This window comes from Oreochromis aureus, linkage group 9 (assembly GCF_013358895.1).
Source record: "Oreochromis aureus strain Israel breed Guangdong linkage group 9, ZZ_aureus, whole genome shotgun sequence".
NCBI lineage: Eukaryota > Metazoa > Chordata > Actinopteri > Cichliformes > Cichlidae > Oreochromis > Oreochromis aureus.
The window spans coordinates 39,019,790-39,033,184 of NC_052950.1; the positions used below are offsets into that span (position 1 = coordinate 39,019,790).

The window sequence follows — 13,395 nt, forward strand, 5'->3', positions numbered from 1 at the left end:
TTTTCCTAGTAATTAATTATATTTAGAACCTTGTCACTCAGTTACTAAGTTACTTTTTTGAATAAGTAATTAGTAACTATAATTAATTACTTAATGAATTTTTAATGACTATTTGAAAGTAACTTGCCCAACACTGGATGTGAGCGAGTTTCCCAGCTGATGCAAACTGCAAAGCTTCTCCTGTTTGACGTGGATCTATTCAGCTTTTATTTCCTGATCATTTTAAGCATCAACAAAGTTTCTAAAAACAAACAGTTTGTCATCGTTCATAAACTCTGATGTCACAGGCGTGTTTTTATTCCTGTCCCATGTTTGAAAGTTTCTGCATATCAGAGCTGCCAACACGGCACCGACTCCGCTGGAACTGACTTTAAATACTTCATCATTCATGATCCTGTTAAAACCACATCCAGGGGAAATGTTATTAGCATGTAGCCTTTAGCTCATGTTCGGAGTGCTGCTCCTCCATGTTTGTAGTCCTTTTTTCTGTGAATAAGTGTTTGTGGAGCTTTGAGCTCCTCAGACTTCGGCCTCTCGACCTCCTGATGTTCAGCCTGCAGCTGTCAGTCATCCAGTGTTTGCTCAGAGACTTTAATCACCTGGTTAACCAAACAAAGCAGCACAGTTTGATCCATGGAAACACAAACACGCTCAGGCTCATCATCTCTGAACAGGACAATGATGAATCGTAGGCTCGGGATTGTTTGGAGCTTAAAGAGAAATCAGATACATCAGAACACAAAAGCCCGAGAGGTGGATCAATGTGACGTCACACACCTGAGCTCTGAGTCCTCCAGTCTGATCCAGGCTCGTGCTTTAAGACAGTTTCTGTGTAACACTCAGCTCAGGTGTGTTCAGGACATTTGCTTGGAAGAAGCGTCTGTGGATAAATCCTGCTCTCCACCTCAGCTGTCAGGTTTCTCCAGAGAACGGCCGTCCTGACTTCCAGCAGCCCCACAGTCCTCGTTTCTAATAAACTGGCATTACTGAAACCAACTGTCTGCCTCACTGTTTAATAATCTGCTCGTTGCTATTTTATCAGCAGAACCTTCCACTCATATCAGCATTTAATTTTTGTTCTCACATTAGACTCACATTAACTTAAAGAAAAGTCAAAGCCAACCTCAGAGTTCCCCGTAGTGAGGAAGAGTTTCCTCTGAGCCACAGCTGAGTTTGATGCGTCCACAGAGGAAGACTGACGGGAGGACAGACTCTGGGAGGAAGGCAGATATTCAAAGATATGAATACAAAGTACGCTGCAACAAACAGCAGATGATGAAGAGCGGTTAGACCTTCATGTGTCATTTAAATGTGATCAAAGTTACCTGTTTGACATCCTGATGGAAGAAAATCAGCTTCTTGGATCCGTTTGCAGCAAAGAATTCATGGATCAGACTGAACTGGAAGAATCAGACATGAATGACTCAAAGGTTCAACTCTGAGGAAGGATCACGTCTCTGAACTTACTCTGTCATCAGAGACCATGGCGTCTTCCACCGCCGCCTCCTCCAGGCTGCCGGCGTCTGCCAGCCTGCTCATCAGGTATTTATGTCGGGCATCCAGAGCTGCCCGCCGTTCCTCCTTCGCCGCTCTCGCCTGCTTGGCTACTTCTCTCCTCGCCTCATTGGACAGCAGCATCGTCCTTTTACCAGACACCTGGAGAAACATCAGCTCAGTCTACAGACGCAGAGACCAGTGAGAGCCAAACATCTGCAGGTTTCTGAGGACCATGTTTGACCCTGACTGGAGGCATCGATTCTGAGTGTGACTGCCTAAACTGAGCTACTGTCCCCCCTCCACTGAGACGCCACGTTCTCCTGTGATGTGTCATGGGGGGAAGTGTTCCTCACGGTTGGACGCGTGAGAAGTTCAGTCAGTTTATTCAAACTTTAAAAAGACGCATTTTCAGTCTCTGGATTTCAGCAGAAACAAATGTGAACACAGCACTTTTTGATTGAGTATAAGAGGATGAAAGAGTGAGTGATCAGTAACATTGTTGCTGATGCTGTTGTAGAGCTGTCTGTGGATGCTCACGTTCCTGGAAGCCTTCCCTGGATTGCTCAGATATCATTAACTGGTTTGTGTCCAGTAGAATCAGGTGTTGTGGATGCAGGCAGGTGAGGCCTGTACAGTCAGCGCTGTGTGAGCGCTGTGTGACATTAGCTTAGACTGATTTCTGTTGTTATCATCCTTCAGGTTAATGTTGTTTTCATTGTGCATCACAGGAAGTGTGGGTGGCTGTTAGCCTCACAGCTCATGGAGAGTTGCTGCTGCTCTTTGTGGCTTTGTGTTACTTTGTGTCGTGTCTGAAACAAAGTGAGTCCATGTTACTAACTGTAGTCGGCTCTCTGTCTCACGCACAGCTGACTGTTGTCTGAATGAAAGTATTTTTGTACTTTGTGTGATCTGTTGGTCTTTGAGCCCTTTTTAAACAGCATGTGAGCCACATGTATGTGTGGATATGAAAGCTTGTTTGTAATGCATCAAACTGTTGCTTATTCTAGAGCTGCTGCTGTGCCTGGTTGGTCTACTCGCTCTAAACTGAAGGGTGACTTGATTATTTTGGTTTTTTACATGTTGTCAATAAAGCAACTTCTTTATGATTTGAACGGCGTCTCTGACGTGTCACAGGCCTGTCAGCTTTCTTGGTGATTGCTACAGTTTTGAGCTTCACGCTCTGGCTGTTGTTGGCTTTTCCTCTTTCATATTAAAGCTTTTCATGACCAGTGGGTTATCCAGCTGTTTGATTCATGTCAGCAGCATTTAGTTTGTAACTGCTGACTCACCTCTGGCTGTATCCTGCTCTCAGGGTCACATGGACACTGTACCTGTGACCGAAGCTGCAAAGACAGTCAGCAGGGGTCTGGATGCATTCAGCACCACGTCCTTGTTGGGCAGACACCTTCAGTCACAGGACAGTTGATTATGCTGCTAACGTTAATAAGTCTGTTCACCTGTAGAGCTCATTTAAACACATCAGGTGTAGAACATCATGTGTCATGTCGTGTCCAAATTCACAGGCTGCATCCTCCTGAGGACCCGGCCTTCAAGGTCTACGTGGGCCGGGTCCTCCAAAGGTCGGGTAGGCAGGAAGTGAGCGGCTGTGACGGTCTAGCCTTCAGATTTGTGTCACCGCTGTCTCGGTGGAGTTTAATAAACTCAGCCGTCTGCTCCTTGCTGTCTAAAATATAACAGGACACTGGAGTAAACTCTCGACCGTCTCAAACTTCTGTTTAATCAGTTTGGTGTTTATTCAGCTGTGTGAAAATTAAAACTCTAATCTCAGCCAAACCGATTTACTCAGGAACAAATAAAACACTGAAAAAGCCAAACAACAACAGTTTTAAGTTATCTAAGTGACTTATATATCATGTTTAAGCTGAGTAGTGTTGGGATGGAATTATTTGAAGTGCTTCAATTCTATGCTTGATATTAACTAAAATGCCATATAACCATATATTGTAGCATTAAGTGGACACAGCCCTGAAAATAAAGACTACGTGTCCTTGGGGAGTAGATGGCTGTAGACTCTCTCTCATGCCTGCCTGGGAAAAAGTAGATAACAGGCGAGCATCTTCTAGTGGAAAGTTACTGAGACACTGTTGTTTAGACTAGAATGACAGAGCTTCTGTAATGAAACTGTCAGGGACGCATCACCGTTTGGAGCTCCGCGGCACCGGACGCATCTCCTTTCTAGGAGTAATTGTGTAAGAAAATTAAGTGTTGAATGATCTACTGAGCAGTGTTTTGTTTTGCATCAATGCCTCTGAGGAATCAACAGAACTAGGTGAAGTGTTGATATAAGTGTTGACCGCGGGGGGTTGAAAACGATGTGCTGGAAGTTCGCTGTTCTCGTCCCGGTCAGCTATCGAGCTGGTGGGTAACAGACGTCTCCAAAAATGTCGGAGCACTTTTGCAAATATGTGATATCTTGACAAGCCGAGCAGATATTTGAAGTTTACACTCCTACATTCTCAAACAGGAGCCCCAGCAGAGATGGATGGCTGGCGCGGCTCTCCGGAGCCCCCAGTCGGAGCAGATGCAGGGCCAGCAGGTGTGGAGACCCCTGGCTGAGGCAGCTGAAGCTGTGGGTGGCTGTCAGCCATCTCAGGATGCCTTTTGGGCAGCAGCATAAAATCTTCAGCAGCCTGGGTAAGCTTGCGTGAGCTCTCTGTGGAGGCTGTTGCAGCTGAGATGGATCACCCGAGCGGTGAAAACAAGCAGGGAGAGGTTAGCAGTCTGTGTCTTTCTCATGTCTGACTCCTAAAGAGCTGAAAAACACAGGCTGTTATTGGCTGGCTGACACTGGGATTAATGTCCTTGAAGACAGCAGTCTTTAATGTCCAGCTTCAGAATGGGCAGGTGAAAAACAGCCTTTATGTTCTCTGATTTCCAATAAACTGTCCTGATCACTGAGCAGAGAAAGTGTCTCCATCACTCACCACAGCTGGATGCTCTGAAATCCTGGAATCCAGCTGTGGAGGCGTGGACGCAGTTTAGTAATCAGGGAACGGGAGACAGGAGGGAAACACAGCTGGGACCAATCACACACACCAGACAGGAAACACTAACCCGGGACTGTCAAAGTAAAACAGGAAATATGACACAGAGTCCAAAGGAGACGTGGGACACAGTGAAGACACAGAAACCAGAACTATGATCACAAAACAAACATAAAGAGTGAATCAGCTGATTCAGTGTTTGTGACAAAAACATGGATCCTGGTTAATAAGTTGTATTTGTTTGTTTCTGTATTATTTTGTGTGTCGTTCTTATGAGCTGTTGTTTTGTCAGTGAAATATTATTTAATTGTTTTAAGCTTTTTGTTGACTTTGATGTGCTTAAGTTGATATTTTTGAACATTTAATTTGTTAGATTATTGCAGAGTCGATAAAACTGTCAAACAGCTGCTTCCAGCACGGCCGGAGGAGAGGTGGCCGAGCAGATGCACGACACACACAGCTCACAGGTTTGCATTTCTAGATATTGCAGATGTTGACAGTAAAGAACTCAGAGATCCAGCGCCGTCTCCTGCCCCTGATTTCTACACCACAACACAACGACAGGCCTAACTCACACAAACGGGTAACATGAGGCTCAGATGCTTTGGACATGTTCACATATACTGGACACAGAATGATGAAGATGGAGCTGCAGGAAGGAGGAAAAGAGGAAAAGACAGAAAAGATTCACAGATGTGGAGAAAAAGGACACAACAGGTTCTGTTTGTTAGTTTTTCTTTATTTGGTAAAGATTCAGAAATAAAGAGAAGATCACATGTTTGAATATAATATTAATGTTCTGTAATTACACAAGTTGTCAAATCTTTCCAGAGTCAGACAGAGACTGTGCAGAGACTGTAGGAGGACAGAGCAGCAGCAGAGCAGTCCAGATCCACTGATGATCCTCTGTCAGATCCAGAGGGACACACAGGGATGATGCTGGACTCTACATTGTGTCTGACAGTGGAGCTGTTCTCAGAGCAGTTCACTCTGCAGCACTGACAGTCATCTGCTTCATTCCTCTGTCAGTCACTGCTGGATGAAGCTCTCCTCTCCACCTCCCAGTAACATGGCCCAGTCAGGCGTCTCTACACACAAGCTGCTGCTGCTTCAACCTCTCTGGATCATCAGGACACAGCTGCTCCTCTCTCAGCACACACACCGTCCTGTTACCATCATCACCTCCACCTGCAGAGAGAAGAAGGAAGAGCAGAGGAGATAAACGAGTGTTTCCAGAGACTCTTCATCAGCTGTCAGTCAGTGATGCAGCACATCCAGTATAAAGAGCAGCAGGGACTTCAGTGCTGGGACTGTACTAGGACTCATTGTTGCTTCACTTTTTCTAATCTTTGGATTTTTATTGAAGTTGATGAAAATGTTTTTCCCTCCTAGTTTGAGTTTGGACTTTCATTCATTAGAAGAAGCTTGGTGTGTCCACTCTGAGCTCTGTAGGAACCCCAACAACAAGCCCAACAATCCAGATGTTCCAGCTGTTAACTGGAGAATTCCATCCAAACATCTGCTCTCACTAAAGTCTTCCTCACCTACAGACTGTGTTCTTCACTGCTTTAAACCTGGAAATGAATGCAGTCATTGGTCTGCGTGCTGCTTTGTTCAGAGAGCTGATTGGCTGTTGACAGCGTTTGATCAGAGCGTGTCAGCCGTTACTATGGTGACCATAAAGGTGAGAAACAGGAAGTGTTTGTGTCCAATCCTGAAGCCTGTCACCATTCTCCTCTCACAGCTTCACTGAGCAGCTGCAGCTTTACAGGAAACACTGGATCTTTGTTTCATACTGACTGTGTTTAGTACAATACTGCTGACAGCACCACCCACTCACTCCATCACTCTACTTACACCAGAGTCTCCAGTCTGTAGTCTGGACTCTGCTGAAGATCAGACAGCTGCTTCACATCTGGATCCTTCAGTTTGTTTCCCCAAAGAATCAGCTCTCTCAGATGGGAGGGGTTGGACTTCAGTGCTGCTGCCAGATAATCACAGCTGATCTTTGACAAACCACAGCTCCTCAATCTGTATAAAGAATGAAAGATGTAAGTTTATTAGACAAAGTGCTTGAAATCATTCAGTGTTTCATCATCTGTTCAGAGCTGAAGAAGGTTCAGAATGTAGAAGTTTAGAAAATGGAAACTCCAAACAGCTGAAGCCAACAGGAAGCAGCTTCAAACAAACACAACAAAGAAAAACTCTGAATGTTTCACATTAAAGTCGTACATTTCTCATAAAAACAGGACAAAGACTTGAAAAAGTCGTGTTTTTCCTTCCAGGAACCACATGGCTTCACTTTTAAAGGTGAAGTGTGAAAGAAACGGACATATTTGAAGTCCAACACCTTTTTCCAGTCACATGATTAAAGCAGACAAACTACAAGCTCATTTTCATTCCAACAAGTCATCTTCTGACCTGGACTAACAACACTGGTCTCTATGTGCAGCTGGCTGTGAGGCTCAGGGAGCGTCTACAAAGTGCAACACTGAAAGAACATCACACACTCATTTGCTTCCAGCACACAAACATCTACTGTCATTATTGTCACCAAACTCTGTGGATCCTTTATTGCAAATTCAAATGGGATCAAATGGTCAGACAAAAGAGGGTTATGAGGAAATATGATGAAATGTTGTGTATTAGCAGCAAGTTATTGAATCATTTTCCTCACAAACCAAACAAAATGATTGACAAACATGTTTTTACAAACTCAGTGTTGGACTTGGATCAGCAGGATAAGCTGATGTTTAAAGGCATTTGAGTCTCGCTGTATGAGAGTCCAGTTATTCCTCAATATTTATGGATGATGTTCTTTCAGTGTTGCACTTTGTAGACGCTCCCTGAGCCTCACAGCCAGCTGCACATGGACCAGCTGACATTACCCAGCATTAGAGGCTGTAAAACATTCATGTTCCCATTTAAATGGTTTGAATTTGAATAAAACGATGTTGATTCATTCAATCCTGAATCGATGTTTAATATAAATGTATTTTGCCAGAATCTCAGCTAAAGCTCACAAACTATTTCAACCAGCAGCAAACAGCTAAAACAGTAAATGAGAGCAGCTAAACACACAAAGATGGAAACACAGAGCGTGGATCGTTCACTCGGACGGCACGGACACGGACACGCCGTCGGGGCTGAAAGTGGACAGCTCACAGATCCTGAAGCTGCAGGTTTCATCTGTCTCCAACCAAAACTGAGTAAACCAGCAGCAGAAGAAGATCAAACTCTGCTTCACGTTTGATAAATATGCTGATGAATTCTCTCTGACTTTGGCTGTTCCTGCCTGCACAGCTCTCTCTCTCTCAGTGTCCTCCAAGAACAGCTTCAAACATCTGTTTCTGCATCATTCACTGTTTCTTAGCCACCAGTCTGCTGTTGTGTTCAGTGCTGTCGGCCTCTGACAGCAAAGCCTCGTTTCTGCTGTTCCATGGAAACTTTTAAAATGCTGACAGATTACAAACTCTCAGCTGTGTCTGTAATCAAACCTCTGTAACTTTGCTTCACTTCAGCAGCATCAGCTCATGTTCACATGTTGATTCATGGTTTGCTTCAGTTTTTGATGGACTGCAGAAGATTTTGAAGCTTATCTGCTATAAAAAGCCAGAAGAGGAAAATCTGCTTCATGTGTTTGTGTTTGATCCTCAGTGACTTTGACACAAAGGCCTCTGCTGTGATGATCACACCTCTGATCAAGTCTCACAGTGTCACAACTGATAAATGATCAGAGTTAGAAGATTTCTGACTGTCTGCTGTGTGCCGTGACCTTTGACCTGCTAAAGACAGTCAGCTGTGGATTATTCATTGTTGTGTCTGATACTTAGAACTGTGAGGAAGAAGCTACACAGTTAATCAGGGTCCCCTCTCTCTGAATCAGGAAAGGTGGGCAGGCCGCGTGTGGGCCGCGGGCCATACGTTGAGTCTCACTGTTTGAAATGTGAACATTGTTCTGCTGCAGTCAATGGACTAAACCAGAGAAGAAGAAAACAGACTTTACCATGAAGATCCTCAGTGTGGATCAGTATAATATCAGCCTGATGTCTGCAGTTTAGTGTCAGCACAACTTTCACATCATATTCATCTCAGCACAACTAAAACATGTGACTGACCTCAGAGTTTCAAGTTTACATCCTGGACTCTCCAGGAAACCACACAGATGCTTCACTCCTGAATCCTTCAGCTTGTTGTTGTTAGTCGAATAACCTGAGTCACTACTCAGGTCCAGCTCTCTCAGATGGGAGGGGTTGGACTTCAGCGCTGCTGCCAGATAATCACAGCTGATCTCTGACAAATCACAGCGCTTCAATCTGTACAAAGAATGAAAGATGTAAGTTTATTAGACAAAGTGCTTGAAATCATTCAGTGTTTCATCATCTGTTCAGAGCTGAAGAAGGTTCAGAATGTAGAAGTTTAGAAAATGGAAACTCCAAACAGCTGAAGCCAACAGGAAGCAGCTTCAAACAAACACAACAAGAGAAAAAACTCTGAATATTTCACATTAAAGTCGTACATTTCTAACAAGAGTATTTTAAAGACGGCGTCACTGATGATCATCTTCTGCTCAGTCAAACTTTGGTTTTCCACATGTGAGTGTTAATGATGCACAAAGACTGTGAGTGCAAAGAGGGAGCGAGGAGGACGACAGAGAGATGGTACAAGAGCATCAAGAACCCGGCGAGGAAATGAGCAGAAGGACTTTGGAGCCTGTTGGATTGAAGCTTTCACAGAGACGTGTTTGACTGGACACCACCAGGACAGACTTTCATTCTTTTTATTTACATGCAGATGAAGATGATGATAAACTTTTTGTTACTAGTAATCCTGAATTGTAGGAATAAAACAACTGTCAGTGTGATTATAAGGCCAAGAAAACAATGTTGCTGAGTTTAAAAATGTATAGGTAGCATGTAGAATTGTTGTAGAGAAATTGACACTCCCTGGATGTAATAAAGGCCTGAGTGTGTCATGAATTTAGGAGTAGATTTCTAGGAGTCTCTCCCCCACTTTGGACTGTGAAAGTAAGACAAAGAGAAGTTACTGTTGAGTGGAAATTCCCCAGGGGAGACCTGGGTGGGGGTCTCAGTGTTTGTAATATGTTAACTCTGTTTTCTCTGTTGTGTAGAGGCATTTGGTGTAGTTTGGGTGAGGAGATTACTTTTATGACTGGCAGGAAGTCACATACGCAGAGATACACACACAGTGCTGGATTGGACGGCTGTTAGAGGGGAGCAACACAATACTTTTATCCAAGATACAAAATTAAAGCCACATTTTTTAATCGTATAAAAAAAATCACCCGATCCAACACCTTTTCTGCGTCAAGCCAAATTACGGTTTCCAATGTATCACCTTTAACATGGGTATAAATTATATTTAATAGAGCTCTAATGTTAAAAAAGAGTGCCTAATACAGCCCATATGGTCCTGTGAGATAATGGAGGACAAATGTAAGCGACGGCCAACACTTGAGCCAGGATCTTGGTGTCTGTGTTGAACAAAGATATTAAACTACAGGAACGACAATCTAAATGGTCTTTTTCCTGTTTTACAATTAAACACATCACTGCTTGATGCATTGTTGGAGGCAACGACTGTGACAGGAAGGATTCTGCAAAAGTTGATTTTAACAGTGAATTCAGTTGGTTAGAAAACTTTATGAAAAAATCAGATGGATACCCGTCGGGGCAGCAGATGTTCCAGACTGCATGCTCCATATGGCCGCTTCAATTTCAACATTAGAGACAGGTTCCTCCAGACTAGCGATCGCATCTTCTCCCAAGGAGAGAATATAATAGATTATCAATAGATTGTCTGTTTGTTAGAAGAGAGAGACAGAGGGGTGGAGCAAGAGAGGAGGAGGCGGAGAAAAACACCACGCCCACACAAGGGCAGTTTCAGGAGGCCCAGCTAGGGCCGTAACACCCCCTCCCATAAATACAAACCAGTGGCTTGTCACAGAATGTCCTACCCAACTTTCAAACATATCACCTACCATGCACCATAGTAACGGTTAGGCATAGCCTCCCAAAACCGCCAAGACCTTTTCGATGTGTCAAAAACTGTTGGGTCTAAACTCAGACCCCGCTGTATCCAGGACTTATTCCCATGAAAGAAAAACAAGGAAACAGTGTTCGATCGATTACTTGCGCAAGGGAGGCCCTTGGTCAAGAACCAGCTCATGGAGCTCACGCTCCTAACCTGTCTCCAGCCCAAAGTCCTTCAAAGAGCAGCTTCCCTCGCAGCTATTTATTGACAAACTGTTTCAGTTCACACAATAGTTTACAACACGTACCTCCCCTCTTAACCCCCCTTGGTTACAAAGACGAGGCACTGTATGTATATGTGTGTGTGTGTGTGTGTGTGTGTGTGTGTGTGTGTGTGTGTGTGTGTGTGTGTGTGTGTGTGTGTGTGTTTGAGTGTGTGAGAGACCTCCTGCAGGAAGCTTACATCAAACAGATCTTTCAGATAGGATGTATCTACAATAAGAGACTACAGCCCTTCACCCAAAAACTCAAGAATCTGGGGAGGGGGACTGTGGAACTGCTTTCATCCCACAGTTAAACAATGTAGGAATGGATGGTAAGCATAAAAATGACAAACATTAACAATTCACTCTAACAAAAACGCTGAATGGGGTTGGCTCAATTCCCTTAACATAGTGTCCCAAGTGACAGCCAGATGTTTTTGAGCCATCACATATGGAGAATTCAGCGAATAGCTAGAAGGCCTTTCGAAACACTTTTCAGACGCTTCTTCGCTAGGTCATGGTGACAGGTATGCTGGTTAGCCAGAGATGCAGGTTTGAATGTTTGTGTCGTACACAAGGTGTCACACTGCAGGTCATCTGGACCTGAAAGATTGTCAACAGGTGGCCTCTCATACTTAAGTGAACTCTGACATTGGCCAAATGGCACCACTGAGCATTTATGCTCCAATTGTGGCCTAGGACTGGCAACTTTGTCTGTCTGCGAACCACGGTTCACCGTTTTGACAGCACATCGTTTTTGCTTTGATTTGGCTTTCAGACAGCGAGCAATCAGGTGGCCAGGTTTGTGGCAGAAAAAACAGAACGTTGTTTTGTCTCTTGCCACCATGCCTGTACTAGCATTGTTAGCTGGCACAATCCTAGCCCTCGAGACTGACCGTTTCTGTTTGTAGGCTCCACAATTAGCTATTAAATGGCCAGACTTGAAACAGAAAAAACACTTACGGTCTGACCTGGGACGAGGCACAGGCACCTCCCCCCTTGTGCCTTGCTCACCACTAGCACCACTAGCCCTCGCTTGTGTGTCGCGTCGCTCTTGCTTAATGATATTGGCTTCATGGACGAGTGCGAACTCCTCAGCCAGTGTCACAGCCTGCTGCAAAGTGGAGACCTTCTGTTCATTCAGATACACTGCCATCCGCTCGGAGATGCAGTTTTTAAATTCCTCAATGAGAATTAACTCCCGTACCGAAACTACATCTGCAGCTTTATAGGCCGAACACCATCGGTCAAAGAGGACACTCTTTTCCCTTGCGAAATCCAGGAAGGATTGACCCTGAACTTTTTTCAACCCCCGAAATCGCTGCCTATAAGCCTCGGGGACTAGTTCATAGGCTAACAGGATAGCACTTTTTAGTTTGTCGTAATCCAAACTGCATTCAGTGGACAACGAGGAACAAACCTCCTGTGCCTTGCCCACCAGCTTGCACTGCAGCAGGATGGCCCACGCATCCCGCGGCCAACGCAAGGCTGTCGCTATCCGTTCAAATGATTCAAAGAAAACCTCCACCTCAGTGTCACGAAACACAGGGACCAGATGACTATTCCTGCCTACATCAAACTGTGCCTCGGTCTGTGACAGCAAGGCCGCCACAGGAGGGGAGGAGGCCTGCTTGAGTTCCAGCTGTCGCAGCTTGACCTTCGTCTCCGCCTCCACCTTCTTTAGCTCGACCTCCTTAGCCCTAGCCAGTTCCGCCTCCAAACGCCTAAGCTCTATCTCCCTTTTCAGCTGGAACTCTCTCTCACACTGCTCCTTTTCCAGCTGGAGACGAGCCAGACGGACTTTGAGCCTAGCATCCTGCTTAGAACCCTCTGATGACTGAGTGGAGAGCGGATCAAAACGGGGCAGCGTCATTGGCCCGACCTCGGGCAGCCCCTGGCCCACAGGTGTAGACACTGACGGTTCTACGACCTGGCTTGGAACATGAGGCGCTGCACTTGGTCCAGCCGGACTGGGTGTGCTCGGGGGTTCTTGCATTACAACCACCCCCTTCTCCAACAACCCGGACACCACAGTGGCCTTCAGCTCCGCTTTGCGTAGACCAGTGGAGACACTGATCCCATAACATGTTGCCACCTCATGTAGATCCCTCTTTCTACAAACATCCAGCATGGCAAGCGACGGCTTTGCCGTAAACCCAGAAATATCAAAAGTGGCCATGAAAACTCGAATCGGCCCGAAACACACAAGTTAACCACCCAATGGCCACACTACACCTTCACCACACAACCAAAAAAAACAGGCAAAACAAAATGTGTTGTGTCAAGTCAACCATTAACTAAAATACTACCTCTCCCCAGTCCTGCCTACTCAGAATTTAGCCTGACCTAGCTTCTGGAGCGTACCAGGCTCGAGGCCACTTTAAAGGCAAATCATCAAGTGCCGAAGGCACCGAAAAGCCTACCCCCAACAGAGAATCAATCCCCACCCGGGTTTGCTCCGAAAATAAAAAAGGCAAAACAAAAAACGAGTGTCCGAAGGAAGAGCAAACGCTCAGCTAGACACTCCCCTGTTCTAGCCAGGGAGAGCAGCAGCTAGTCAAATGACCCTCACACAACACACAAACACCTGGTCACACTCGTAATCAACTCAATACCTTTCATTCCTATCCCGGACAA

General features: G+C 45.1%; 2 protein-coding genes across 2 annotated transcripts in view; both read right to left on the reverse strand.

Moving 5' to 3' along the window:
• Positions 1-295: 295 nt before the first annotated feature.
• On the reverse strand, positions 296-4,106 carry LOC120441850 (dynein heavy chain 5, axonemal-like). The gene is made up of 5 exons (XM_039617298.1): positions 3,981-4,106; positions 1,468-1,677; positions 1,326-1,400; positions 1,124-1,213; positions 296-599 (listed from the first exon to the last, which is right to left on the reverse strand). Exons 1-5 carry the CDS (start codon positions 4,104-4,106, stop codon positions 564-566), a joined length of 537 nt encoding a protein of 178 aa, XP_039473232.1. The 3' UTR covers positions 296-563.
• A 1,520-nt stretch (positions 4,107-5,626) lies between these two features.
• The window catches only part of LOC120441893 (NACHT, LRR and PYD domains-containing protein 12-like), a 33,964-nt gene continuing 26,195 nt past the window's right edge, over positions 5,627-13,395 (reverse strand). The window contains exons 4-6 of the mRNA XM_039617388.1: positions 8,621-8,818; positions 6,360-6,533; positions 5,627-5,690 (exon numbers count right to left, since the gene is read on the reverse strand). Coding sequence (XP_039473322.1) covers positions 5,681-5,690; positions 6,360-6,533; positions 8,621-8,818 — 382 coding nt within the window. The 3' untranslated portion in view covers positions 5,627-5,680. The remainder of the gene's footprint in view (positions 5,691-6,359; positions 6,534-8,620; positions 8,819-13,395) is intronic.

Bases quoted from the DNA above. Each gene is read 5' to 3' on its own strand.
- LOC120441850 (XM_039617298.1), bottom strand. From the start codon at position 4,106: ATGGCTGACAGCCACCCACAGCTTCAGCTGCCTCAGCCAGGGGTCTCC. The intron at 1,678-3,980 runs GTTTGAGAATGT...CTGCGTCTGTAG, and splicing joins CCATCTCTGCTGGGGCTCCT to ACTGAGCTGATGTTTCTCCA. The intron at 1,401-1,467 runs GTAAGTTCAGAG...TGATTCTTCCAG, and splicing joins CCATGGTCTCTGATGACAGA to TTCAGTCTGATCCATGAATT.